This window comes from Olea europaea, chromosome 7, assembly GCF_002742605.1.
Source record: "Olea europaea var. sylvestris chromosome 7, O_europaea_v1, whole genome shotgun sequence".
Taxonomy (NCBI): domain Eukaryota; kingdom Viridiplantae; phylum Streptophyta; class Magnoliopsida; order Lamiales; family Oleaceae; genus Olea; species Olea europaea.
The window spans coordinates 26,218,430-26,242,953 of record NC_036243.1 but is presented as its reverse complement, the minus strand read 5'-3'; the positions used below and the strand labels follow the sequence as shown (position 1 = coordinate 26,242,953).

The 24,524-nt window shown below is 39.8% G+C and overlaps 5 protein-coding genes across 5 annotated transcripts in view; 3 read left to right on the top strand and 2 right to left on the bottom strand.

The window, feature by feature from the left end:
- The window catches only part of LOC111397592 (probable beta-1,3-galactosyltransferase 12), a 5,541-nt gene extending 1,038 nt beyond the window's left edge, over window positions 1–4,503 (bottom strand). The window contains exons 1-6 of the mRNA XM_023024588.1: window positions 3,933–4,503; window positions 2,859–3,011; window positions 2,678–2,760; window positions 2,499–2,598; window positions 2,262–2,375; window positions 450–592 (exon numbers count right to left, since the gene is read on the bottom strand). Of these exons, the coding sequence (XP_022880356.1) occupies window positions 450–592; window positions 2,262–2,375; window positions 2,499–2,598; window positions 2,678–2,760; window positions 2,859–3,011; window positions 3,933–4,369 (1,030 nt within the window). The 5' untranslated portion in view covers window positions 4,370–4,503. The remainder of the gene's footprint in view (window positions 1–449; window positions 593–2,261; window positions 2,376–2,498; window positions 2,599–2,677; window positions 2,761–2,858; window positions 3,012–3,932) is intronic.
- Window positions 4,504–4,856: 353 nt separating this feature from the next.
- Window positions 4,857–8,620, bottom strand: LOC111397591 (zinc transporter 4, chloroplastic). The gene is made up of 4 exons (XM_023024587.1): window positions 8,362–8,620; window positions 8,172–8,229; window positions 6,499–7,205; window positions 4,857–5,489 (listed from the first exon to the last, which is right to left on the bottom strand). Exons 1-4 carry the CDS (start codon window positions 8,374–8,376, stop codon window positions 5,034–5,036), a joined length of 1,236 nt encoding a protein of 411 aa, XP_022880355.1. The 5' UTR covers window positions 8,377–8,620; the 3' UTR covers window positions 4,857–5,033.
- Window positions 8,621–11,553: 2,933 nt separating this feature from the next.
- Window positions 11,554–13,021, top strand: LOC111398127. The gene is made up of 3 exons (XM_023025079.1): window positions 11,554–12,407; window positions 12,517–12,698; window positions 12,741–13,021. The coding sequence occupies exons 1-3, from the start codon at window positions 11,554–11,556 to the stop codon at window positions 13,019–13,021; spliced, it is 1,317 nt and encodes a 438-aa protein (XP_022880847.1).
- An 8,887-nt stretch (window positions 13,022–21,908) lies between these two features.
- LOC111398126 lies at window positions 21,909–22,679 on the top strand. Its single transcript, XM_023025078.1, has one exon. It carries the CDS (start codon window positions 21,909–21,911, stop codon window positions 22,677–22,679), a length of 771 nt encoding a protein of 256 aa, XP_022880846.1.
- A 183-nt stretch (window positions 22,680–22,862) lies between these two features.
- LOC111398125 lies at window positions 22,863–23,510 on the top strand. The gene has a single exon (XM_023025077.1). It carries the CDS (start codon window positions 22,863–22,865, stop codon window positions 23,508–23,510), a length of 648 nt encoding a protein of 215 aa, XP_022880845.1.
- The last annotated feature ends 1,014 nt before the right edge of the window (window positions 23,511–24,524 follow it).

Genomic DNA, 24,524 nt, shown 5'->3' with positions numbered 1-24,524 from the left:
GAGGTGGGGGGGGGGGGGGGTATCCTAGAATTGTTGATGTATAACTAGCAATCAGAAATTGCAAGAGAAGTAAATATAATGATAGAAAGCAGGTTCCAAAAAACTCCCGTCATACAAAATCTGTGATTTTTGTCATAATCAAAATACTGCCCTTGAGGTTACAAAATCCATACATGGAGACACTTAGTGAACATGTCAGCTAATGAGCAAACAGAAAGTGAATTTGATGTAAAGAAATTGACGAGTAAACTGAGATATGAGTATTTTTTTCGAGTGGGAATTCTGTTGATTTCAGTTTAATCCAATAATTGTCCTTGAGGTTAGACAAACACACAAGCAATTCAATTTGCTTTGTACATTTATTATATGTATGTCAAATGACACAAGCAAACAGTTTAGACATGTAACCAAATATAACATAGTGAAAGTATGTTACAGTTGTAACATACCTGAACATTTTGGTATGTCCCAAACTGCAATAGATGTGGGCGTGCATCGAGGATCACACAATGCCCTGTTATTTTCGTGATGGACATTCATAGCAAGCATCCAAGATCCGATTGTGACGTCTTCATTGTTGAACATTCTCAAGCTGAACATCAAAAGCATACAAATTGAATCATGTAAAAACGAGGATGCGAATACGCAGATTGAATGATCCTAACAGCACATTAGTGGTGTGCTTAGCTAAGCTTAGAGAGAGAAGTTAATTTCTTTAACTCAAACAAAAGAAAGACTTTGTACTTAAAATCCAAAAAAAAAAAAGAAAAAGTGCGACTTCTAAAAAACCCTAAACATGTTTGGCAAAAAAAAAAATGTTAATTAAAAGGTAACTTCTACACTTAGGCAAAAATGCTTTGATGGCATAAGTCATAAAAAATATGACGTATCTCTCTCCCTTCTCCCAAACCCTCCAACCCGAAATGTAGGAAGATCTTACAAATGCAGTCACACTTAAAGTAACCAGACAGATTCTGATAATTTAGTTCGATGGAGATATTAGCAATTCCATCACTTACAGAATTGAATGATTAATGTGGGAAAAAAAGGCACATTCCATCACCACATTATCTATAAGAGAGCAAAATATATGTCAAACAAAAGTTCTAAATGTCAAAAAAGAGAACAGCAGAAACTGAAGATGGTGACTCAAATAGAAAATAACAATGGGGAAAGTAAGTTTGTTTCTTATAGTTTAAAAGAGAGCCAACAACTGAGAGAACACATATAGCTTCCATAATTTTATTGTGATACTTCTAGGGGGTCCAAAATGTACTGGGCTCCAGGCATGCCCTAGGCGTGGACTGGATGTAAGGACCTGCAGCCTACGTGGCGGGCCTATATCTTTTCGAACAAAAAATAAACACATGCAAACGAAAAATTTTATGGGGCTGTAGGACCGGACCCAGCCTGCTTAAAAAGAGTCCAGTATGGATCACCTCAAAAGGAGGCTGGCAGATCCTCTTTACACCTATGGATACATGCTTGAACAGCAAAGCAGTTTTTGTGAATAGCTCAACTAGGTAATTGAGAACACAACCTTTAAGAAGGGTTGAATTATTTTATTCTAGATTACTTGAAAGCATAATATAAAATAGTTTGATTAAAGAGAATGGAAACATTTGTCCTCAATTCCACATTTGTGTTCATTTTGCACCAAAATTTAGACACGTCTATCGGTTACAATAATAGACAGCCTCCAGTCCACAAGAAGCCACAATCCATCATTCAGTTACAATGTCCCTACTCAGTAATGGAAGCTGTATGAATTACCTGAAAGCAAGTGGACTTGGCAAACGACGCTAGTATAATCACTGCATATCTGAACAATGGATTATGGAATAGGCTGAGATGACAAATCAGAAGGATGGAGAAACAGGATTCTAATGGCCTATACCAAATTGTCTAATCATATATATAAAGTACTTGTATGGGGCCATTTTTGTCTGACATGGGGAGAGAACGTGAGGAAATGTTTGTACACTTTATCTCCAATATCGTGAAAACCAATAATTTCTGTAATTCTTGTCTCTGACTGTTTTGCTTAAAATTGCTTTCCTAATTGAGATTAGGTTTTAATCCCTAGCGGAAATAAGGAATTGTTGAGTTGATTTTTACCATAAAAGCACTATAGGTGAAAGAAAAATGAATGCTAGCGGAAATAAGGAATTGTTGAGTTCATTTTTACCATAAAAGCACTATAGGTGAAAGAAAAATGAATGCACGCATCTATAGAGCATAAAATCAATAAATAGACAAACCTGTTGTTCCTAGCAATTGCCAGTGATGCCACCACCTCTGCAGAAAGAACATAGATAGGACCATAAGCATGTGAGAAGTATTCATTTCCGATTAGATGTCCAGATTTCTCATACCTGAAATTTTGTTTTTTATGTTAGACGACTTTAGGTAAATTGTAGTCAAGATGATCCACAACTTTTATGTCCAGTACTAGTAGAGAGCTAGTCATAGAAATGAAAACTTGCAGATATATTTACCACTTCATTTTTGGGTCAGTAATGACTGGTCCTTTCTTCATACAGCCAATGTATGTCCTTGGATCGGTTCTCTCTTTTGCCAGAAGAGTTGCTAGTCGATCTGAAATTAACAATATTTTAGCATTGAAGCACAAAAACACCAAATTCCAGGCAACAGATATAGTGTAGAAATATTTCACCAGGGCGCAAATAAATGTCATCATCGGCTTTAACATAATAATCTGCTTCAAACAGCTTAAAAGCAGCTTTAAAAAATACCAACCTGCATTAAAAAATTAGCATCATTACATAAGCACGAGCAATCCAAATATCAGTTAACCAAAAAAAAAAAAAAAAAAAAAAGTCGAAGCTTGATCTTACGTCTTGTGTGGAAGTTTTGAGTATTCTTCCTCAACATCTATAATCATAAAATCCCTGTACTTCTCAATTTCTTTCTCGAGATTTTCCATCCTCTTCGCATCTTTAGACCGTCCAATTACAAATCTAAAGGCCAGACCAGTAGCCTGCTCCAACCTATACAAATTAGAAACATAATAAGAAAATATCGTCAATGTTTTTGGAAGAGACATGAGAGTAAAGCCATTCAAATTTGGACTCTGAAATTTAATTATCCCAAATTGATTCTGGTTCAAATCAGAGCACATCAGAGTACAGAACCGTGTCTCATATCACAGTTTGAACAGCAATTTATTATTGGAAATGGAAAATGAGAAACTTATAGATACAATCCATGAAATTCATGCTCAATTCTCTATCATCGCAAATTATTTTCTGGGAAAAAGAGCTTCCTTCAACCCCAATAAAAGATCAGATTCAACCATAACACTAATTGGGTGACAGAGTTTTTATCCCCCATTTTCACCAAATAATTTCATCAAAATTTAAGAACAAGAATATATAAATATATTGTTTATTTTCTCTATTTTTGGGTAACGAGTAAGAAAGAACAGAAGACATTCATTATTTCTCAAGAAAGACTGATCAGATCTCCCCAACTCACTAGATCCTGAATCCATTTCTTATTCTGCATAAGATGAATTTTCCCACAAATAAACACTACCAAGCTTCTCAAGTTTCACATTGAATTTCATCCACCAAAACAAGATTAGATTTTCAACACGTCTGGCTTTCGTGAAAGTGAGGTAAACTTATTTTCAAGTTAATTATTTTGTCAAATGTAAATTTGGAAATATTTTTTACTAACAAAACTTATTTTTGTACTTTTAAGCACCGACAAACACGTTCGTTCAATATTTAATTGTGAATTCCACATTCATGGCCACTCATCATTTTCATTGACTATTTACATTGCTGCTACTAATTGATACTATATTGTTCTACGAATTTAAGTCATACAACACAAAACAACAATACCAGATGATGGAGGAAAAAAAAAAAAGAAGCATTTTCAGACATTTAATTAATGAATATTACCTGAGAAGATTCTCAGGATCAGAAGGGAACCAAGTACTCCTCAAAGCCTTGCGGCGATCGCCGGAGGAGAACCCGGTTTGGATTCCGACGAACCCATGGACTTTTGGCCGGTCAGCGACGCCGGAGTCTCCGGCTGCTGCGCCACCAAGTTGGCCTGAGTAGAATGCGCGAAAGGTGTCCTCGATGCGGCCGCAGCGGAAGACGGGGGTGGGTCTGGGGCGGAGGACTGCGAGGAAAAAGAATACGACTCCGGCGACACCTATGAGAAGGCAGAGGGCTGAAATGACACAAATAGGCAGGGGAGTGTGCGGTGGGAGTGATAAAGTCAGGGGCTTTTTGGTCTTTACTGACTTGGAATACTGGTGGTCAGCCGTGGCTGTTGGGTGGTGGTCAGATGTGGTGACTGGAAGGTGACTGTGAAAGAGTGCGCGTGGCATTTTGGTGAATTAGGCGTATGTGAAATTATAACTTGTAAGTCAATCATATGTTAATCTTATGATCTATAGTCCATAGATCATATGAGGCAAAAGGTGATGTGTAGTTTTTACTGTGCACACCAAGAAGATTGGGATTTTCCAACACCTCTAACTTTAACATAAAGGCTTGTCCCTTAATCCCACAACAAATCTTACATTTTTTTTTCTAGTACTTATATTCAACATCTTTGGTCGAACTTGTAAGCTCGATTATCATCATCTTAGATCTCTTGTAAAATATAATATCCACAAATTTGGTAGGGATTATAATCTAAGTCAAAAATCATCAATTAATTTTAAACATATATTTCATGGCCCACAACTTTACATTTCATCAACTCTTATTAAAATCTATTAAAAATCTTATTTTAATCCCACCAAACAGGAGCATAATTCATCTTGATCGATTTTGTATGTCCTCATAACGTTGAAAATTCTGCTAATTAACTTGCACAAAGGAGCTGGAAACCTTCTCAGTCGGAACGCCCATCACATTAGATGCTTTTACTAGGAAAAACATCACAGGAAGAGTCAAAATAACCTTAAATACAACACAATTTCTCGTGATAATCTCTAGCCTCTATTAATCTAACAGCAAAAAGAAACGACGTCTAAACGAGACTAGTCAAGCCCACAAGGCAAGAGAAGACATCAGTCCCGCCCCAATGAAGAGTGCAAAATAAGACACTATTTGGAGCTTCAAGTTGCAGCTCATCCTCTTACTCAGGAAATCAGCTGCAATCAAATCCACAAGAGCCATGTATACAAGAATTCCAGCAGATATTGAATCAAAAATGCCCTCAATTACCAGAGCTCTCGGGCTATTAGGATTGTAAATCGAAGAAATGCCAGTTCCAACAGCTATTCCCAATGGGGTCGTTAAGGCAAAAAAGCATGCCATAAGGGTTGCACGAAGGCTCGTAAATTTGGCCTGTGAAATGCATCCTCCTAGAGCAAACCCTTCAAAGAACTGATGGAATGATAATGCTCCGATCAAGGGTCTTATTGTACATGGATTGCGCGAGACTCCTAGAGAGAGTCCGATGATCACGGAGTGTGATACTATTCCGAGTTCCAGAACCTGTAATGAAGAAGAATAGACGTTACAAGTCCATTATTCTAATCATAACGTGGAAAACAATGGGGTGAATAGGGGTGGAGATAGCATCGAGCAGCACCATCTGACCTAAATAGGGAATGAAAGACGATATTTGGAACAGAAAACGACAAACAATCAAACAAATAAACAATCCAATTAAAAGACCTATTCCTAGCAAACTTTGAGCTGGCAATATGAAGCTTATTTTGCTACTTCGTTCAGTCAATCACCAAATGCACTGGAAGATATGATGCAATCGGATCCTATACAACAAGCCATATTAATTTTGGTTTGTGATGAATCGCATCAAGGTCAATTTTTTTGAAACTTTGACATCCACCTGCTCTTTTTGCCCAGCATTCTTTTCCTGTGGCACTTGCAAATCATGGACTCCTATTAACCCATTGTTAATACTTTATTCTATCTCAGCTTCCAGCAAGAAAGGCATTGAAGGGCTCAGAAAGTTAATCATAATTTCTTGTACTACATAAAAATGTGTGTTAGAGATCCTTGTGTTCGTGTAAATTTCGCCTCTTATGTATATCCAATTTCGATATTAGGAAGAATACATGGTTTCTTCACCATTTGAATACTCAGATACTATTCGTTTGAATATTAGCATACATTCTTTTCAAACAAGGGATGCACTAATGTAAAGATTAAAACGAGAACTCTAGATTCTTACCTGAAAATTACATGTCCAGGTCATCAAAAGAATATGTGCTGAAAAGGAAGTGAACAAGAAGCCAAAGTTCAAACATTGAAGTGTCTTTTAGGTTCAATTGAGGAGATAAAAAAGAAGTTATACAATTCAATCATTCGAATGGTCTCCCACAAAAGTGCCCTTCTCCAATTGAACCAAGCCTCAATTTTATTACAACAGAATGTGTTGATTTATTACTAAGACAGAACTAATGACCACAAATGTTAAAGGGTTGCCAAGATTATATCTAGGACATGACGACTGCCCCAAAAAAAGGAATATATTCACCTGTGAAACAACAATGTGCCTGAGACCACCTTCCTCATCCCAACCACTGATCGCATGTGAATGTGAATGACCGTGTGCATGTTCCTTTACGCGCCCTTCGCATGCCCCCTCTTCTTGTCGGTGGCTGTGTCTATGGTGTGCCGCATGTGCACGCATCCCCACAATATGCATTGCACCCCCTTCCTCTTCCCCAAACACCTTTGCACTCCCCCTCTTTTTCTCTACTGGAACAATCCCAAATTCGGACACCATGTCCGATGAATCAAACTCAACATTAGGACTCTCATTCTCCTGTTTCCTCTCATAGTACTGAGTCCCCAGAAAATCAACCAGCAATGTAGCCAAAGAGGCAATCATTGCAACAAACCCAGAAAATGGAAATTTTGACCACGGGAATTTTGGGAGACAAGAATTTGTCAGTGCAGATGTGGCATCCGGTAACATGTGGACAAAGCCAGTGGCAAGAATGACACCAGCAGCAAAGGCTTTTGCAGCAACAAAGAGGTTCGAGTCTGTTTGGAGGAACCGGCGCTTCTTACCAACCAATGGAATGGCAACACCACAAATTCCAGCAATGAGAATGACAGCGATTGCCACCATTTTAAAGATGAGAGCAAAGGAGTCATTGTGACATCCCTCAGAATATTCATCAGCACTGCCACAAGTGGAGTTTGACATGGATTGAGAAAGATTCTGAAGAAAGGAGTCTGTACAAACTCGGAAACAAAGCAAATTCCAGAAAATTAGAGCTTTTAAATTTTACCGATTGCTTGAAGGATAATTCAAGAAAATGTGCACTAAACAGACTATTTTTTTCCCCATAAGGCAGAAAAATTTCATAGATTATGAAAGAATTCAAGAAACACAGCTCATTTATACAGAAATCAGAAAAACCATAAGAGCTGAGTACTCTAATGAGATAGCAAAAACACACCAACAATTTCTTAGTTTCCCTAAACTATGCAGGCAAACAAGCATACTTCTCCACAACATAAAAAATAAAAATAAATAAATAAATAAATAAAATCCTTTGAAAAGGCAAATTAATTTTCATGAGGATTATAAGATAGAATTCCCTTAAGATATTCTAGATTGGTAAAAAAGGAAATGCCAGATGATAATCAATCTACAAAGAACCTTAATAAGGGATCTTGAATCTGATTACAAATATGGGAATATAATTGACAAAAGAATGATACAATCAAAAGCAACATGAAACTTTTCTTGCACATACAAAGATCGAAACATGTGATAGAACAATCAATCACGCATGAACAAAAATAAACTCGAATTAATCTAGATGCATATTCCTAGATGAAAATGTGTGAATTGTCAAAATCTGTGACATTATTTGTTTATAGTGTTGTTAATATCAATGTATAAAAAACTCTCAACTCACAAAAATGTCATCCATGATGTCAAAACTAATGTACATGGAGCAAGATTAAATAAACTCACACATTATCACAATGCTTCGTTCTATCAGTACAATTAGATACTCTGCAATTTATCGATTGGACACCATACAACAAAACTCTTACATTACAGAAATACGTAAAATTCTCGACAAATAGCAAACCAGATCAAGCAAAACCTACTATTCAGAATTCAATCTTTTTTCCCTTTTGCAAAAAGAAATAGGACATCAAAAGGGCTCTTGTAATTAATTTCACCTGAATAAACCCCAACTTTTTCTCCAATTTCCCCGAACCAAAGCCCTGGAAAGAGATTCTGTTCAATAATTCCCAAATTAATCCAATTAAAAAGGCATCAAATCGTAACTTTCTAGAGAAAGAGTAGCCAAAAAGAACAAAAAAAAAAAAAAAACGATTTGCTTCAGATTAGTATAGACAAAAATGAAACCTCAAAGAATGACATTAGCAGGAACCAAGAAGTGAATCGTATTCTTTTTAGGAGCCTTTCTATTCAATTACTCTAGCTCTCAAACAACACGAATCTCCGAATTACACATATATATCATAGAAGTGTATGGATACGTAACTACAATTGAAAATGGAGAGAGAGATAGAGTGAGATGTCGACATAATTTTCAAACGTGTCAATGGAGAGAGAGAGATGTCGACATATTTCCAGAGAAAGTGGCAAGGTAGCCTATTATTCCAAGTTGTGACGAGAGCAAGTGGCAAGGTAGCCTATTATTCCAAGTTGTGATTTTGAAGGATATGTGACTGAAAAAAAGATATATGTATAGTATTATTTTATTGTAGAATGTATAGTAGATAAAATTAAAGAGAAAATGAATAATAATTTAATAGAAAATAATAGGGATCAAACAGGGGCGTAGTAAAGGAGACAAGGGAATGAAGAACTTTGTTGTGACATCTTATCATTGGGAGAAGTCCAAAAATGCAGTGTTGGCAGCCAATGCGGTGCTGCCAACACTACATTTGACACTTGTACAGAGTGATTAACTATGTACAAATAACAAAATTCATGAACTTGATAATGTGACAATGTTGACACCTTTTGAAGAGTTCCTTTTTGAAAAATATTATTTCTATTCGGCTTATTTATGAATAATAATACGTTTTTATATCTAATTTGAGAAATTTTTGTCAATTTGTTATATATTTTTTTTACCTTTCAATTTGGAAATGCATTAATTATTTGCAAAAGCAATTTTTATTTTTTCCTTGTGTCTATTATTCTTAGCAAATATATATAAATTATAAAGTTCATGTTTGGTTCAATTAAAAATTAAAAATTTGAATAAATTTGTGATTAAAAAATTGATAAAAATTATGAATCCCAAATGAGTTTAAAGAATTGTTAAAGAAAAAAAAATGGTCAAACGTGGGCTAATGAAAAAGTATTAATACTTATAAGGGAATAAATAATTTAAGGCCTCGTTTGGTATCCATTTTTTTCAAAATGTATTTTTCTCTCTTCTTTTCAACCACACATTCTTTATTAAAATAATATTATACGTAAATAAAAATTTTTTCTTATTTTTCAACCACACATTTCTCATCAATTTATTATTCAAAAATGCGTTTCTACATAAAAATGTCTCTCAAACATCCTCTAAATAACACTAGTATGAATGTTATAGTTATCCCTTACATAATTTTTTAATTTATTGTTTTCTATATTGTTGGATTTTGATACCATATAAAACCTTGGATCATGAAGTTAGACGTGAGAATATATTTCACATGCCTCGACCGATGAGTGAAATAATTATCAACAACTAAGTTCAAAGGTTCTACTCAGCCCATTTATATTACTTCTTTGATGACTTTATATCTAGGCTCATTTCACCTTATTATTGGTCCAACTAAAAGCCTGACTTAACCCTACTTATATGAGCTTACACTAGCCATTTTTGAATGTGAGATTTTTGTGTTTGAAAGTTTGAGACGAGAAAACATGGCTGCCATAGAAGGGAAAAATCGGCTGCCTTTGTGGTGCCAAAATTGGTGATTTCCTTTTCACTTCGTGGTCTCTTCCTTGCCTCATTTCGTGGTGTTTTCTTCTTGCCATTGTAGTTATCAATCATCACCATTATCTTATTTTTTGTGGGTAAGATTGAGAAGCCACAAAGTAAATATATTGGTTGTGGATTGGAGCCATTTGGATCGGTTGTTTGGTGAGAAAGGTAATTTGAAATTGAGCTTGAAAAAAATTGATTTGATGATCCTTGGAGCAAGCTTTCCGCGATAATTGATATCAAAGCTTCAAGATGGTGGTTTGGCTTGAAAAACTAACCAAAAATCGACCAGAGAGGCGGTAGAAACGAAGCAGAAAAATAGATCGAAAAGTTGTCCAGAAAAGATGCCCAAAAATCGAGGTTGTTTCGTGATTTTTGGCTAATCCAGAAGAAGTTTGGTAAAATAGAGACCACTAACGTGACGCGCAGGCGACGTAGGTCACAGCGATCAGGCGCGTGGCTACCACGTGCAAAGGGCCCAATTGACAAGTGTTTAAGTAATGTTGTCGAGAAAGAAAGAGATAGCAAGTGGGGAGATAGGAGTGAAATGTGAGGATAATATCTGGGGAAGATATACACACGTGGGGCGTACTTCATTTTTAACTTTTAACTTTTTAATTGAGTTACAAAAACATTTATTAATTAATTCTGATGTACGTATCAAAATACGTTTTTAAGGAAAATGACATAAAATATCTTAATCATTTTCATGTTTTGTGTCAATCCATCCTGATCATCCCAGAATTACCCGGTCTCAACCTCGACCACGTTACCTCGATCTTGTCCCCCCTCAAAACTCCCAGTCTGAGGTCGGGGTACTTAGATTAGGACTCTGTGTCGTCATGAGAGGTCTTTTTGACGACCTATGGGAACACAAATTCTACCCAACCTACAATTCTTACCTAGCTAGACTCCTTTTTCAATTCAAACAATGGTTGAATACTTGGAATAAAACACTAACTCCTTATCCTACAAGGGTAAGGATCACACATGGCTAAGTCTTTCTAGGACTGTATCATCGGCACCTATAAATACATAATCCGGGCTTATTCTTGAGGTACGTTTTTCATTATTTCCAGTTTATAGCTTCACGCACTAAGCATCGAATGTGCGACGAGCATACACCTCGTTGCCTTTGTTGCAGCTATTCAAAGATTGTTTGTGCTCATCAAAGTTCAAAATTCGATCATCAAGTTCGAGATCTTTCAGGTACTATTTTTTGGTAGCATCATTGGCGCCGTATATAGGAAGCACTATTAAAAGCCATGGTCAATACACGTTCAGGTCTTCCTCCGGCAAGCTCATCCGTCCCGGATAACCCTTCTCCTCCTGAGGAACGCCATGTCCCTCAAGAAGAATCGTCAAAGATGCCAGCATCTCTTCAAGCTGTTGTTTTCACCGGAGCTTTTGAGGAACTTTGTCAGCAGGTTGCTGCATTAACCCGATTATTAAGCCAAAGAAATTCGTACCCGTCACATACTCCAACACCCGAAGGTGGTTTTATGGCAAATGCCTGAGCTTGAGTTCAACGTACAACTCATGATGATGGTAGGATTGGAACTTCAGGTGCACCGCAAGTGGTTTCAAGTTTGAGGTCCGTCACAATGGACTCCGCTGAACTTGCTAGAATTATTCAAGAAAGGATAGCAGTGGGTATGCAACAAAATACTTGGGCAGCAGCGGGATTTACCCCTAATACGTCGTTCACTCCGAAAGTTCTCTCGTATCCTCTCCCGGATAGGTTCAAGTATCCTCGGATAAAGGAGTACGATGGGACAACCGACCCCATCAATCATCTCAATGCGTACACCAATATCATGAACTTACAGGTTGCACCAGATGCAGTGATATGCAAGACCTTCCCTCAGACCCTCACAAACGCAGCTAGAGATTGGTTTTCCACATTGGAACCCAACTCTATTGCCCACTTCTCAGATTTGGCCGATAAGTTCTCCGCTTTCTTTGCAAGCAGCAAGCGAATTAGAAAGACAGTCGCATCACTCACACAGATGCGTCAAAGACCCAACGAGACACTGAGCAATTTCATGACCAGGGTCAATAAAGAAAGGCTTCAGATGACCAATCTACATATCACTGTCGCAGTCTCATCTTTGACATACGTCGTTAAGTGTGAAGCATTCAAGATGTCTTTGTCTAAGACCCCATCGAAGTCCGTAACCGAGCTACTCACACGAGATGAGAAATATATCAATATGGAAGAAACCATGGCCCCAAAAAGAGAAGTTTCCTCATCAAGAAAGTTGGATCAAAAAAGGCCGCATGAGTCAAGTCTCAGACAAGATGTACCTCGGGTCAAGCCAAGGCAGGGCCCCTCCTCAACATCCTTTACCTGCTTGAACACCTCGAGGTCCAACATTCTGATGGAGATCAAGGATTTGAAGGAACTTAAGTGGCCTCCAAGATTGCGATCTCCACCCGATACTTGTGATAAGAGTAGGTACTATGATTTCCACAGAGTTCATGGACATACAATGGAAGATTGTTTTCACCTTAAAACGAGAGATTGAAACTCTTATAAAAAGGGAATTTTTGGGCTTTTACGTTAGCAATGACAAGCGCCCAATGAATAATCAGAATAGTGACAAGGGTCCAGAGGGTCGGGGAAACAAGCAACCAACTGCAGATACTATCAATATTATTGTCGGAGGAATAGCCTCGAGGAGAGATTCTAGTAGCAGGCGTAAACAATATGCCAGGCAGCCTCCAATCATCTCAAGATCGGATATCGGTTCTACAGAGAACATCACTTTTGGAGCATAGGACTTGGAAGGCATATCATTCCCTCATGATGATGCTCTGGTCATATCGGCCATCATCCTCAACTTTGAAGTAAAGACAATTCTGGTAGACAACGGAATTGCAGCTGATGTATTATCTCATGAAGCCTTTATTCAAATAGGGATCTCATCGGAACAACTTAGGCCAGTGAAAACGCCTCTCCAAGGGTTTGGAGGTGGGGTCATCACCCCGAAAGGTATCGTTGGGTTGCCTTTTCGAAGTTGTCCGTACTCCAATGGCCTACAACGCCATATTGGGAAGACCACCGCTTAACAGAATTTGAGCTATTGTCTTAACTTTCCACCTAGCTATGAAGTTTCCTACGAGTAATGGAATCGAGGTAGTTCGAGGCAGCCAAACAATAGCACGATGGTTTTATGTGACTAGCATTTGAAAAATCAAGAGTGACATCATGCAAGTTACAGAGCTCAAGCTCGAGCACGAAAATCACCGGAGACTGGCTCCGGTGGAAGGATTGGAAGAGATCGAGCTCGAGCCTGGCAGGAAAGTGACAATCAATCGGGGGCTAGATAGAGCAGTCACGTCTGAACTACTAAATTGTCTCTTCCGCAACATTGATGTATTCGTTTGAAATGTTAAGGACATGCCTAGAATTGACCCAGAGGTTGAGGTGCACAGATTGAATGTAAAATCGGAGGCAAGACCTGTAAAGCAAAGGAAAAACCAATTTACACCGGAAAGACGAGATGTCATAAAGGAAGAGATCGCTAAGCTTGCTAAGGTACAGCTCATTCGGGAAGTACAGTATCCTGATTGGCTTGCCAATGTAGTTCTTGTAAAAAAGGCTAACAAGAAGTGGCGAGTCTGTATTGACTTCACAGATCTGAATAAAGCATGTCCCAAGGACAGTTACCCTCTATCTCAAATTGACAATCTCGTGGACAACACGTCAGGTTATATGCTGTACAATTTCTGAGATGCCTTTTCGAGATATTACCAAATACTCATGGCAGAAGAAGACTAAGAGAAGACCTTATTCATGACAGACTCAGCCATCTATTGCTATAGGATCATGCCCTTTGGGCTGAAGAATGCTGGAGCAACGTATCAAAGATTGGTAAACAAGATCTTCGCCGAATTAATTGGGAAAACGGTCGAAGCATATGTGGATGATATGGTGGTTAAGAGCAAACAGGTGAATGGTCATGTCTCTGATCTTGAGGAAGTGTTTGCTACATTGAGGAAGCACAACATGAAGCTCAACCCTACAAAGTGTGCGTTTGGGGTGGCGTCTGGAAAGTTTTTGGATTTTATGATCATGCAGAGAGGAATAGAGGTAAACCACAATAAAATCCAAGCTCTAATGAGTATGGAGGCCCACAAGTGCAAAAGGGACATTCAGAAGTTGACAGGTCGCGTAGTAGCACTGAACATGTTTGTTTCCTGAGCAGCGGACCACTACTTAGGGAAAATAAAAGTTTTAACTGGAACGAGGAATGCAACTTAGCTTTTCAGGAGCTCAAGTAGACATTATCAACACCTCCAGTCCTTACCAAACCCGAACCCGGTGACATGTTGCTATTATACTTGGTCGTTTCTCAGAATGTAGTAAGTGAAGTCTTGGTAAAGGAGAAGAGTTCAACATTCTCTCTATTATGTAAGTAAAATACTCCTTGATGTAGAAACACAATACACACTTGCAGAACAGCTCGCACTCGCTTTGGTAATGGCTACCAGAAAGTTACGGTCGTACTTTCAGTCACATCCAATTTTTGTGCTCACTAACCAACCTTTTAGACACATATTCCAGAAGTCGGACGTCTCAGGAAGACTGTTGAAAGGGCAATTGAACTTGGCTAATTTGACATAGAGTTTAAGCCACGACCTGCAATCAAGGCTCAAGCTTTGTCTGACTTCTTAGTAGAGCTCACTCCAAGGCCCTCAAAAACACAAGCCAAAGACCCGAGCACGACTTGGAAAATATGGAAAATCTTTGTGGATAGAGCATCCAATAGCTCGGGCTCGAGGGTCGACGTCATCATCACCAGCCCGGACAAGGCTATAGAAATACAATGTGCGCTCATATTTGAATTTGAGGCCACCAACAACGAAGCAGAGTATGAAGCCGTTATCATAGCCTTGGAACTGGAAAAAAAATCTTGAGTTAGAGCATGTCAAAGTTTTCAATGACTCACAGCTAGTGGTCAGGCAAATATAGGGGTTTTTCGAAAGAAAGGACGAGAAGATGAGCTTATACTGCCTAGAAGTACATGACCTTCAAAGGCAGTTCATATGTTGTGAAATCCTGAAGGTGGCCAAAGTCGATAACACCAAAGCTGATGCATTATCCAGACTCATCTTCATGGGTGTGGAAGGGCTCGATAGAACCGTGCACGTCAAGATAGTTGTAGAACCCAGCATAGCTTAAAAGCCAAGTGTCAGGAACATTGACCATTAGCCTTCGTGGATGGATCCAATAGTTGATTACATAAGTAATGGCAACCTACCTGCAGACCCTCGGCTTGCTAAAATCATTCGGTATAGAGCTGCTAGATATTGTCTAATCGAAAGAGTCTTGTTTCGTAGAAGTTTCACACTTCTCTATCTAAGATGTCTCAAACCTTCCGAGTCTCTTCAAGCCTTGACTGAAGTTCATGAAGGCATTTGTATAATTCACCAAGGAGTCCGAGCTCTTGCATATAAGTTGATAAGGTATGGGTACTACTGGCCAAGTTTGAAGAAAGATGCTGCAGATTACATTCAGAAGTGTGACAAGTGCCAAAAATTTGGCAACATCATACATGCTCCCGCTGATGAGCTAATCTCTATTCATTACTCAGCTCTCTTCGAACAGTGGGGAGTCGACATTCTTGGACCGTTCCCCTTGGCCTGAGGACAATTAAAGTTTGTAGCTATGACGATAGAGTATTTCACAAAGTGGGTAGAGGCTGAACCACTAGCAACAATTTCAGAGCCGAAGCTCAGATCATTCATATGGAAGTCTATTATATGCAGGTTTGGAATACCAAAAGTCCTCATCACAGATAACGGAAGGCAATTCGATAATTCACAGTTCAGGAGCTTTTGTGCCAACCATGGAATTTATCATCGCTTAACCTCGGCATCATACCCACAAAGTAATGGGCTTGTCGAAGTAACTAATCAGATCATATTGCAGGACCTTCGAACAAGAATAGGAGATGCCAAAGGTGACTAGCCTAATGAACTGCCTTCTAGACTGTGGGCTTACAGGACTTCGCATAAGACAGCAACTAGTGACACACCCTTCATGCTCGCCTTTGGAATAGAGGCTACCATTCCAATCGAGGTCAACCTCCCCATAATAAGGAAGCTCGAGATGAATAGGGAGAGACAAACTACTGAACAGCTTGACTTGCTTGAAGAGGTAAGAGAGCAAGCCTCACTTAGGGCAGCAAATTATCAGAATAGAACGGCAATGTACTTCAACAACAAGATCCAGACGAGAAGGTTTAGAGCTGGCGATCTTGTCCTTAGAAAAGCGAAAGTTGCTAGACACCTACCAGGGAAGCTTGGACCAACATGGGAAGGACCCTTCGAGGTCTTAAGAAAACTAAAATGTGGAGCTTGCAACCTCAGGACACATCGGGGAAGCCGCTCCCAAGGCCATGGAACGCCAACAATTTAAAAGTTTATTACAAGTAACTAGCTATATCTATAAATTTTCCTTCAAGGCTTGCATGCCCACATTATGTTTGCTTTATTTCATTTTTAATTTTTGGGCTCTAACGCCCTCTAGCAGTTCATGCTCCAATAAGCTCGGGTATTAATGCCCTTGAGCTCTTTTAATGAAACGCGAATTTTTCTTTATGTTGTTACTTTCCTATAAATAAAATTAGCGTAAGGACGTTCCCCGCGCATGCAGCTGATGCCTAACTAAGTTAGCATAAGGCCATGCTCCGCGCATGTAGCTAACACCTAACCAAGTTAGCATAAGGCCATGCTCTGCACATGCAACTAACACATAACCAAGCTAGCATAAAGTAGTGCTCCGTGCATGCGGCCAACACTCGACCAATAGAACTAAATGTATGCTGCCAAGACCTTAAATGGCAACAGGTCGAGATCATTAGGCTCGACCTCTTTGATCCCAGAATGCCCTCATAGCAAAGAATATTAAGATTGAGGTCGGGTATGAAATAACGTTTACCATACAAGATCATACCCGATGTTATCCTTAAAGGGGCAAGCCCGAGCTTATCCTTTAAATCATCAGCGACCCAGTGGTCGTTCCTCAATGTGAGAAATTGAAAAATTAGTTTACAGTACACGACACTAATACTCGAACTCGTTGACCTCTTACAGGATGAAGCCTAACAATACATTTTCGAGCATTGAAATCGAAGCCCAATTTTCAAAGTACAAGGATCGATCTGATTCATAGTGTCGACGATTCGTATCATTAGGGTATACAATATCCTTGAGCTATCACACACTTAAGCCATATACGTCAACATTCGAGTTAATTATGTCGTGAAATATAATCTATACTAATAATTAATGTTTTAACGATCCATGCATGATCATAACATCTACACAAGAACTTAAAACTCATGCACGATCTTATAATGAAGGCAAGTCTCAACGATCAAACTAGTAATAAATAACCATCATACGCGATCTTGTATAAACAGAATAGAATAAACCAAGGTCGATCACATTTCCAAAAATAGGCAATAGGCCACATCGGGCAATGTACTTTACAAACAAAACTTCAAAACTCGGGGTCGGGGAACCTAATCTATGTCAACAACCTTGACATCGTCATGATCACCAGTCTCGGCCTCATCCCCATCACCATCATCATCGTCATCGTCATCATCATCATTGACCTCCAAGGCGGAGAGCTCGAGCTCGTTAGCTAGCTCATTCACTATCCTTAGCTCCTCCATGAGAGGCCTTAAGTCCTTGGGGAGCCTTGTTCGGAGAAAGGAGTGAGCAAGCCGTAAGCCATAATGACAGGAACCCGAGCCATACTGACCAAGGAGGGTCTCGAACTCTTTCGACTTCTTGAAGATCTCCACAGCTTAGGCTTCAGCTTCGTCACGGGCTCTCACCAGCTCCTCCTTGAAGCCCTTCTTGGACTCAAGAAGCTCGAGCTTTGCCTCGTCAGCTTCCCCCTTATGAACCTCGATCTCTTCTCGAGCCTTTTTAAGTTCAGACTTCGCTGCATCAAGAGCTTTCTCGAGGTCATTGGCTCGCCCGTCAGCTCGCTATTTTTCCTTCTCAAGCTTTTGCAGCTCGCTCGCAATATTGAGGCCATTCAAGGTAAGGCCTCGTGCTACGCTCAACGTCTGCATAAATAAAATCGACGTTAGTCCGATGAAAGAAATTCAAATAAAGGAAACACAATTGAGGTCGATATCTTACCCTCAAGGTCAGGACCTCCAATCTCTTAACGCCCTTATGAATGTTGACCTCTTTCTCAAATCGATCAACAAGATCATTTACGAGGGCGCACTCAGAATACTCCTCGAGGGCGCTATCAGAGATGGGAGAGAAGCCTGAGTCAACAACCCCCTAGCATTCCCGAGCTCGATCTTGTACCCTGGGTATTGGCTGAGGTGGTAGGGTCGGGGTCTTGGACATCGAGGACTGGCCCTTATGCAAGGTCGGGGTCACCTCCACCGGGGGTTCCCTCGCAGCGACCTCCCTTACCCTCTTCTTCCCCTTAGATGAAGCCAGGGCTTTAGGCTTTGGACCCTTGGCCTTGTGCTGGATGTTCGCGAGAAGGTTCGATGGGTTGAAAGACATTTCCAAATCTGCAAAAATAAATCACAAGACATTAGCTCGACCTTAACCTCAAGGATAATTGACGAGAATAAAAAAGATGAAAGGACGTACTCTCGATGCCTTTCACATTGGCAAGGCCGAGGGTGTCATCCTCGAGCAAGTAATCAATCTTCTCTGCCAAAGGATCATGGTTAACTAACCTTAACCTATCCCATTCTAATACCTCAAAATATGTCTGCCAAATCTATCTTTATTAGGTACCTCCCATTTTGGGTTAAAGGGGTGGTCAAGGTTTTGTGGTTTAACGAAAAAGAACCTCTCTTTCCAACCCCGAAGGGAGCTCGAGGTCTCTGGCATCCTAAACCCCCCTTAGTTGATAAATAGACAAAGCAGTTGTACCCCGGGGAGAATTTCAAATCAAAAACCATTCTTAAGAGGTCTAGTCTAGGCTCGACCTCGAGGTATCTACACAAAATGAAGAAGTAAACTAATAGTCTCCAATCGTTCGGAGCCAATTGGCCCTGGCACATGTAGTAAGAGGATAGAAAATCGATGAAAAAGGGATGAAGAGGCCACCAAAGCTTGACCTTAAAAGCATCCCTGAAACATGTCATCTCCCCTTCCCGAGCATCCAACACCGTTTCATTACGCCCCGGGCCCTGACATCACAGGTTGGCATGACACCGAACTCTCTGGCTATCTTAATAATAAAATGCTCTTTATATTTGGTCGGTTCCTTAGGATATGTCAAGCTGATGTCGCTATCGACATGAGAACTGATCGGGATGGCCAGGGGAATGAGGGATGCATCTACATCGACAAGCTTGTCACTATTGATCGAGACCTTAGATGGATGGCTACTATCACTATCACTCGACCCCGTACTACTACTGCTACTCGATGTTATACTGATTCAAAAAGTAACTTAAGAGCTCAAATTCTTACCTTTTCAGACGATTACTCACTAACTCACAATCCTCGAACTCGAGGCCAATTTCATTGAGAGTAAGTGAGTGTGAAAAGTGAAAATGAATGGTGAAAGTTGGAGTATTTATAGGAGACTGTAGAATACCAATGGTCTTTTAATCCCAACCCTCGGACCAAGACACATGGCACTCATCCAAGGTCGAGTTCTGACATTCCATCAGACGCGTGACACATGGAATGACACCCGGACATTTACACCTTTGCATCTTCACTTGTAGTTTTGACTTGGACCATAATCTACGACCTTGATGCACGGGGGCCTGTGATCATCCCACAATTACCTAATCTCGACCTCGACCACACTAACCCGATCTTGTCTCCCCTCAAAACTCCCAGTCTGAGGTCGGGGTACTTAGGTCGAGACTCTGTGTCATCATGAAAGGTCTTTTTAACGACCTATGGGAACACAAATTCTACCCAACCTACAATTCTTACCTAGCTACTCCCTTTTCGACTCAAACAATGGTTGAATAATTGGAATGAAACACTAACTCCTTATCCTACAAGGCTAAGGATCACACATGGCTAAGTCCTTCTAGGACTCTATTATTGGCACATATAAATACATAACCCCGGCTCATTCTTGAGGTACGTTTTTCATTATTTCCAATTTATAGCCTCACGCATTAAATTCCCTATCTGACTTGAGCATCGGAGGGATGACAACCACACACCTCGTTGCCTTTGTTGCAGATAATTTAAGACCGTTCGTGCTCATCAAAGTTCGAAGTTAGATCATCAAGTTCGAGATCTTTTAGATACTATTTTTTGGTAGCATCACATCCTATTATTTTATGGGGAATTTACACAAATGTCACTAAATATGAAAATGCACAAAAAATTTTGTCTTGCACAATTTTTTTGCAAAAATGTCACTTTGTCCCCACAAAATGTCCATATTACCCTTTGACATCTTTTTAGGAGCAATAAATGCTTGATTTGAATGCTATTAACGGTGTGATGTGATTATTTATTTATCTTTATTGTTAATATTGAAGAAATGAATATTATATTGTATAATATGAATTTTTGATTAAAAAAATGGGTGAAATGTGTACAAAGAGTACACACAACTAGGAGTTGAAATAGCTTCTTCTTCTTCTTCATCATCCCCCTTTCATTATCAACAAGGCATGAAGGAAAGCTATTGATTAATTTCAAAGGTGAGGTAGTAGAAAAGAAATTTTTGCATGCCATACTTAAGTACTTCAAATAATCAATAAAACATGGTCAGAATTAATTGTCCATATTTCATCTCTTATTCATTGGTTTTTTATTCTTGGTATATTTTAGAAAGGGAAGAGACCAATATTCTCAAGAAAATGTGAATCATTTCATATGTAATTCTATATTTAATGAAGTATTGAGTTATACTTTGTTTGTGTGTGGGGAGATCAGTTGAAGTTGAAGTTGTAGTTGAGAATTGATTATGACCATTAATGTGTTGCAATAAATTCCTGAAACAGTAAAACACATTTTTTTGTATGTTCCCTGAAACTTATGCCGCTCAAGTGTTGAGCAGTTTCGTAGAAACTGTCGGGTTAGCCATTTGAACTGTCGAAATCGACATTTAGTAACTGTCGGGATGGGCAGAGAATTCAATCGTCGATTTTGACACCTGAAAAGCTTTCTCTTTTTGGTACTACATGGATCAAAGTATTGTAATGAGCTAATTTGACTGTATTAAATCTTTCGACAAAAATGTGCAAAATTATGACTTTTGTACTCCCAACATTTCAGGTATGGCTCAGGATCTGAGATTCATCGTGTCGCATGGAGGGAACTTTGTTCACGTGGATGACGAATGGAAGTGGAGAGGGGACAAAACGACTTTCATTTTAGCGCCGAGAAACATTACCGTAACAGAACTTGTATTAAGATTGAAGGAGAAACTTGGTATTGTTGAACCCCGCAATGAATTTGAGTTGAAGTTCAAAGTCCCGAATTTGAATATACCTCCGACAGAGATACATGACGATGAGGACCTAAATTGGTACATTTCTATTTATAAGGAAACTGCACTCTGCGTCACTATTATGGAAATCGAGGTCCCCAGTGTTGACATGGAGAGGGAAGCAAACTGTGTAGAGAACCGGTTTGGCCTAACGGAATGTCCCCAGACTTTAAGAAATGGTGATGTCAATCATGAGCACAGTGGGTCGAACAACGAAGCACCCGCACATTCAATTGACCATATCGAGGCTGCAGCATCCGTTGAGCACTTAGAGAACCTGTTACATGGTACGAATGATGCTATTATTGCTGAAATTGACCAGCCAGTGTCATCACATTCCATGAGTTTAGGCACAGATGAGTGGATGACAGCCGTCGTTCTCATCGAAAAGCAAATATTCTTTAGCAAGAAACAATTGTACTCGAAGATTCGTGTGCTTGCTTTGCAAGAGAAGTTCAATTTCGGGTGAGCAGGTCAAGCATGAAAATGTTAACCGTTGTATGTGTGGATGATAATTGCAAGTGGATGCTACGTGCTTCTACTGTCAAGCAATCTGCAATCTTCATGATCCATAAATTCATCAACGTGCACACATGTTCCCTTGATTTTCGTCGTAACGCACATCGGCATGCCACTAGTTCTGTATTTGTCGAGCACATTTTAGGCAAACTGGATACTCCAGGTCGATCGTATGACCCTACCGCTATTGCACGTGATATGAAACGTGAGTTTGGTGTGAAAATCAGTTACAACAAAGCTTGTAGGGGAAAGCTTCATGCCTTAACTATGCTACACGGTACACCGGAAGCCAGTTTTCAGAAATTATCTTCATACTGCCACGTCGTAGGAGAGAGTAACCCGGGGACAGTAACCCACATAGAACTCGATTCTCAAAATAGATTTCATTATTTCTTCCTAACTTTCGGTGCAAGCATTCGTGGTTACACGCAGTACTTGAGACCCGTTATTTGTGTTGATGGCAGTCATCTGAAGGGTTCATACAAAGGGACACTTCTACTGGCAACTGCCCAAGATGGTAACAAACAGATATATCCGTTAGCATGGGGGATCGTGGATGCTGAAACCAATAAATCCTGGAAGTGGTTTATGTCCAACTTGAAAGAGCTTATAGGGGACTCCGAAGACCTCGTATTTGTTTTAGACAGAAAAAAGAGCATTGACAAAGCTATTACTCAGTTGTTTCCATTGTCTCACCATGGTTGTTGTATCTGGCATCTCGAAAAGAATCTCATATAGCGGTACAGCAACGCAAGTGTAGTACTTCTATTCAAACGAGCTGCTACGACATATCGGGTTGAGGACTTTGAAAGACTCATAGGATAGATCTGCAGGGTGAGCACAAGAGTGCACGAGTACTTAGAGCGTGCGGATTATTTATTTTGGTCCCGAGCACTATTTATTGGCCACCATTACAACATCATGGCGAACAACAACACTGAGTCTCTAAACTCCATGTTGAGAGAAGCCCGTTCTTCACCGATAACTTGCTTGGTCGAACACATTCGGAGTACTTTGCAGAAGTGGTTTTATGAACGTCAGAAAAATGCGACCGAATGCAGTACAGTATTGACGCCGAGGATGGAAAATGAGTTACGGATGACATTTGAAACTGGAACTAGGCTTCGAGCCCAATTGTTGACAAACAACTTAACTCAGGTTGGAATATCCAAAGATGTGGACATAGTTGACTTTTTCGAGGACACCTGCACGTGTCGTGAGTTCCAACTAAATCGTATGCCATGTACTCATGCAACTCGTGCTGCTTGCTTCAAAGGGAAGTCATTGTATGACCTTTGCTCCCCTTATTACACATCTGAATACTGGAGGGGTGCCTATAGCGAAGCTATATATCCCGTTGGACGTGAAGTGGACTGGGTTGTTCCCAGTTTAATTACATTTGCTCCTATTTTGCCACCACTCGTACGTCGCCCTCCAGGTAGACCACCGACCCGACGTAAGCATTCAAGACACGAGTCTGCAAGGTCGAGCAGGAAATGCACTCGTTGTGGTCGTCTTGGTCATAATCGGAGCACATGTTCGAACCCCAATGTATCACATGTTCCTTAAATGTTGTTAGTGCAATCGACGTTGTATGTTCAATGTTCCTTAGTGCCCTGCACCTTATGAAGTTATGTTATAAATAGGCAAATGGAATTGTAAATTGGGACGTTGTCCTTCTGTTTTTGGACTGCGCGCATCATGAACCCCATTTAAAACTTTTAAGTTCAATATCCATGAAAAATATTATAATTTGTAACATCGTCCACCACGGAGATAAATCAGCTCTAAATAAATAGCATTTCGTAACATCCACCAAACGTGGTGCAAAATATAGATGTAGGTTAATTTGTCGATCCCGACAGATAGAAATCTGTAATTCTCGACAGTTCGACTGGACTGGACTGGACTGACTATACACAAAATACACTACTCGAATTACGGCGAAGGGACACGTTCATGCAGACATTTTGGTTCTGTGTTAACCAACTGCATCCCTACAAAAGAGTGGACTGTACACTACTTATTCACTACACTCCACGGCCGGCATTTCACTCGTCGTCGAAAATCGAACTTGCTCCCTACTGTCTTCACCTGACTTGTTAGATGAGATGATAATGACCTCGTTCTCTGGGATGTATGCCAGCCCATCGTCGTCCTCGAAATCCCCCTCGTAGGCAGCATCGACCGAGAGCACAGCATCAAGCACATCATTCTGTGACAAACCATCGTCACTCCCAACATCTTCCAAGTTCGGGAAGGGAACAGGGGAAATGGCTTTCCTACCCATACGAAGCTCAATTTCGTCATCGTCTGACGAAATGTAGATTGGAAATAACGGAGAGGAACCGAGAACCGGTATCGGCTCATCCATGTTGAACGGTTCGGTGCATCCTGTGGACGAACTCATTATGCTTATGTAGTAAAGTATTGTTGAAACAAAATCTATCTTTGAGAGTCACAAATTCTGACAATGCTATTCCACTAAGCTGTCTAGGAGTGAGAACAATGTGACATTGTATTTATAAGCAACTTGAAGAGGAAATGCAATTATGGTTATCATCTACCCAACCACCAAGTCCA